The 3,186-nt window shown below is 40.0% G+C and overlaps 1 protein-coding gene across 1 annotated transcript; it reads right to left on the reverse strand.

The window, feature by feature from the left end:
• Positions 1 to 2,358: 2,358 nt before the first annotated feature.
• On the reverse strand, positions 2,359 to 2,904 carry LOC137945578 (B3 domain-containing protein At1g32030-like). The gene has a single exon (XM_068791516.1). The coding sequence runs from the start codon at positions 2,902 to 2,904 to the stop codon at positions 2,359 to 2,361; it is 546 nt and encodes a 181-aa protein (XP_068647617.1).
• Between the last annotated feature and the right edge of the window lie 282 nt (positions 2,905 to 3,186).

Raw genomic sequence — 3,186 nt, forward strand, 5'->3', positions numbered from 1 at the left:
ATCTAATTGAATATAAGACATTGAAAAATAATTGTACCATCTTTTAGCCAGTACAGTTCAGAAGTAAATAAATGATATGACGAGATTCCCTTCAAGAAGCGAGAATAGAGACGGAGGCTCATAAAATTGAGGGACAAAACCATTGACCTATCCAAACACCAGAGAAAATAGTGATCAATGACTATTATACGAGTTGGATTATCGATTCTGGAAAAAAATAAAGGAGAAGGCAAAACTAAATACTCTGCCAAATAATATCATAAGAGGTTCTGGTACAAGTGAAGAGGATAAAAGAATATGGTTAGTTGATTGCTCTATCTTATATGCAACTTAAGTGTTGGAGAACAACTTACACAAATACCCTCCCTTATAAATAAAGCATGTAAAATCAAGTAAACTGACAAGAGGCCCCATGTATTTAAAAATTACTATACCTTCAGAATTTCTGAATATACCTCCGGACCCCAATGGAACAGGGCATCCCTTGTTGCTGCTATCAAAATTCAGCTTCATGGCGCTGGGGGTGGGGGGAACCAGGTGACCACCATCCTATGCTTGGGGCTCTTTAGAATGGTCCCATTCATTAGCCACTCAAATGGACCAACTTCACAGTTCACAAGTGCAAAGCAGAATGGTCAGAAATTTGCAGGACCTCATACTCAAACAATGCCCAAACTCATCTTTCTAATAAACAAATTATCATCAAGCAAAACTTAACTACCTCAAACACTAATGGTGAAGACGGATTCAGTGATAATACATAAAGTTTCATTCTCCTGGGGCATCAAATAATATTTTTTTCAGGCATTTTTTATGCAGATTTCGTAGGTGTAACCAAAGACAGGAGGATCCATTCCATCTGGTTTGCATTTCTTCTCTAGACTTTCCTATGCATTGCAGAAAAAGACTGGGAGCTGTATACCTAAATTATAACAAGAAACCACCCATGTAACCACAACTATTTATAAATCCAAAGCATATCAAAATCCACTTTCATGAGTGAGAAGAGTAGAGAAGACCAAAGTGTCTTCATTGCTACCATAGAGAATTGATGCTTCAACCAAAAGTTTGACAACAACACAATTGAAAACTTTGCTGGCAAGGGTCCATATCCATAGACTTTCAACTACGCTGGAGTGAAAGCATGAATCATCCCTGTTAGGCATATATTTAAATCATTAAAAATTTGGAATACTACAAACACAAAGCTGGAAAGAAAGGTCCAAATGTAAATAGATAAGTACAAACACTGTGCTACATTGATACCAGTATTCCAGTTATCTGTACACTACAATAAGTACAAAAACTCATACTGTCATTACGGTGGGTGGACAGAGGCTATCCAATGTTGTAAACTCAGGTTCTGCACATGGTATAGTTACCACTTGTTATCAAATAGCTCATGTATGGCAATACTACACCTTCATCTCTTGAAATACAAGAAGGCTCTGATGGAATATCCCTTTCTCCATGGCCCGATACATTATCTGATGGTATTTTCAAACATTGAAATCCACCTGTGTGAACTACTGAAAGATACAGAAAGAAAACAGAATTGTTTCTTAACAATTCTGTTCTCAATTACAATTCGAGAGCACAGATTTGATATGACCCCTCCCAAAAAAATACTCACTGGCATAAAGGATTTACAACAAAATAAGCAAGAAAAGGAATTGATTAAAAATTTACCCCATGAGCATTCCCAAAGACTAAGTTTAATCCTGTTATACATAATCCCAGAAGGGGTATTCCTGGCAGGAAGCAGCTTATCAGCAACATCTTTAGCCTTTTCAAGAAATATTTTGTGCCCTGAAAGATCATATGCACTAACAAGTCCACCAACAACTCTGAAATGAACAGAGACAAAAATAGGCAAGTTGAAGCAACGGATTGAACACGATTAGCACACTATGAATAAGAATATTAAAGAAAATAGTAATGAAAACCACATAACTGACTTCTTTCACTATTTTGTTTGAGTTTGCACACTTCTGAGAGAAGGTAATCCAAAAGATTATTGAAGAAAATGGTAATGAAGACCACATATGCGAGTTATTTCATGATTTTGTTTGCTCATAAGCGTTGAAGAAAATGTATGCAATGAATCTGCTACACGTTTGACATACATTTAACCTTACTTTATTATCAAATACTTTCTTATTGGAATTGATACATCCGCCGTCTTTTTTTTTCCCTTACAGAAAGAATTACAACCAGTAATAGAAATAATGAATTTTCTATGACTCAGAACTCGTATTACTTACAACAGAGCCGACGAAATTAGAGTGACTCAAAAAGAAAATTACGCGCGCACTGGCTTCTTGAATCTTGATGTATGTCGTCCTTCTCGTTGAAAAGCTAAAGAGAGATTCGTTGAAGGATGAGGCCGAGCTGGTTGTTGGGGCCATGGCGGTACGCCCAGATGACAATATGGTCTCCTTCCCGTAGCTCGTTGACGTCAACGAGCACCTGCCAGCCTTGAAGGAGAGCCCACTGCTGTAGACTTGGCCACCGCTTCAACTTCAGCTCCCTTCGCCACCCTAAGGGATCCATCACGGAGACGTAAATGCCCGGACCATCATGGGGTTCGATCTCACCTCTCTCCCAACATTTCAGGTGAGGCTTCAGCTTTTCGACAATGGAGCGAGGGATAAAAAGCCTCTGATGATGGGGATGTATGTCCGTCTTGGTGATCCTCTTCTGACCCAGCCATACGGGCTCAGTGAAATCGCTGTACAGCTTAGCAAGTGATACCAGCAACTCCGGTTCGGCTCTCCTCTTCGGCTGCCGCTCTTCCTCTTCTAGCTTCAGCCTCTTCTTCTCAAGAAACGCCAGTAAGTCAGCTTCTTCGTCTGTAACGACCTCTCGCTTGCGGCAACGCTTTCTTTTCCCACTCTCTGCCATCTCAGTCTCACTGCAGTCTCCGGATGAAGGAAACCGAAGAGAATGGGGCAGATATTTATAGGCTTGGGCACGCGCTTAATTCTTTCCTCCAGGCTTACTACGCGGCAAACTACTTCCGAGTTAGATCCTGATTCTGATTCAAATTCACATAGAAATCCAAATAGAAATCCGATGAGGAAGGAAAGTTGCCTGAATTGGCTCAGTTCGAAACAGCCGTCACTCTCGTATTCTACTGATGCGAGGAAGTAAGTTAAACTGTTTCGGCTTCTAAATGCGCGGGGT

The sequence above is a fragment of the Aristolochia californica genome, unplaced genomic scaffold (assembly GCF_029961685.1).
Source record: "Aristolochia californica isolate CCGP_79_NKW_82.1479 unplaced genomic scaffold, dmAriCali1.0.hap1 SCAF_1, whole genome shotgun sequence".
Taxonomy (NCBI): Eukaryota; Viridiplantae; Streptophyta; class Magnoliopsida; order Piperales; family Aristolochiaceae; genus Aristolochia; species Aristolochia californica.

Bases quoted from the DNA above. Each gene is read 5' to 3' on its own strand.
- LOC137945578 (XM_068791516.1), bottom strand. From the start codon at position 2,904: ATGGCAGAGAGTGGGAAAAGAAAGCGTTGCCGCAAGCGAGAGGTCGTT.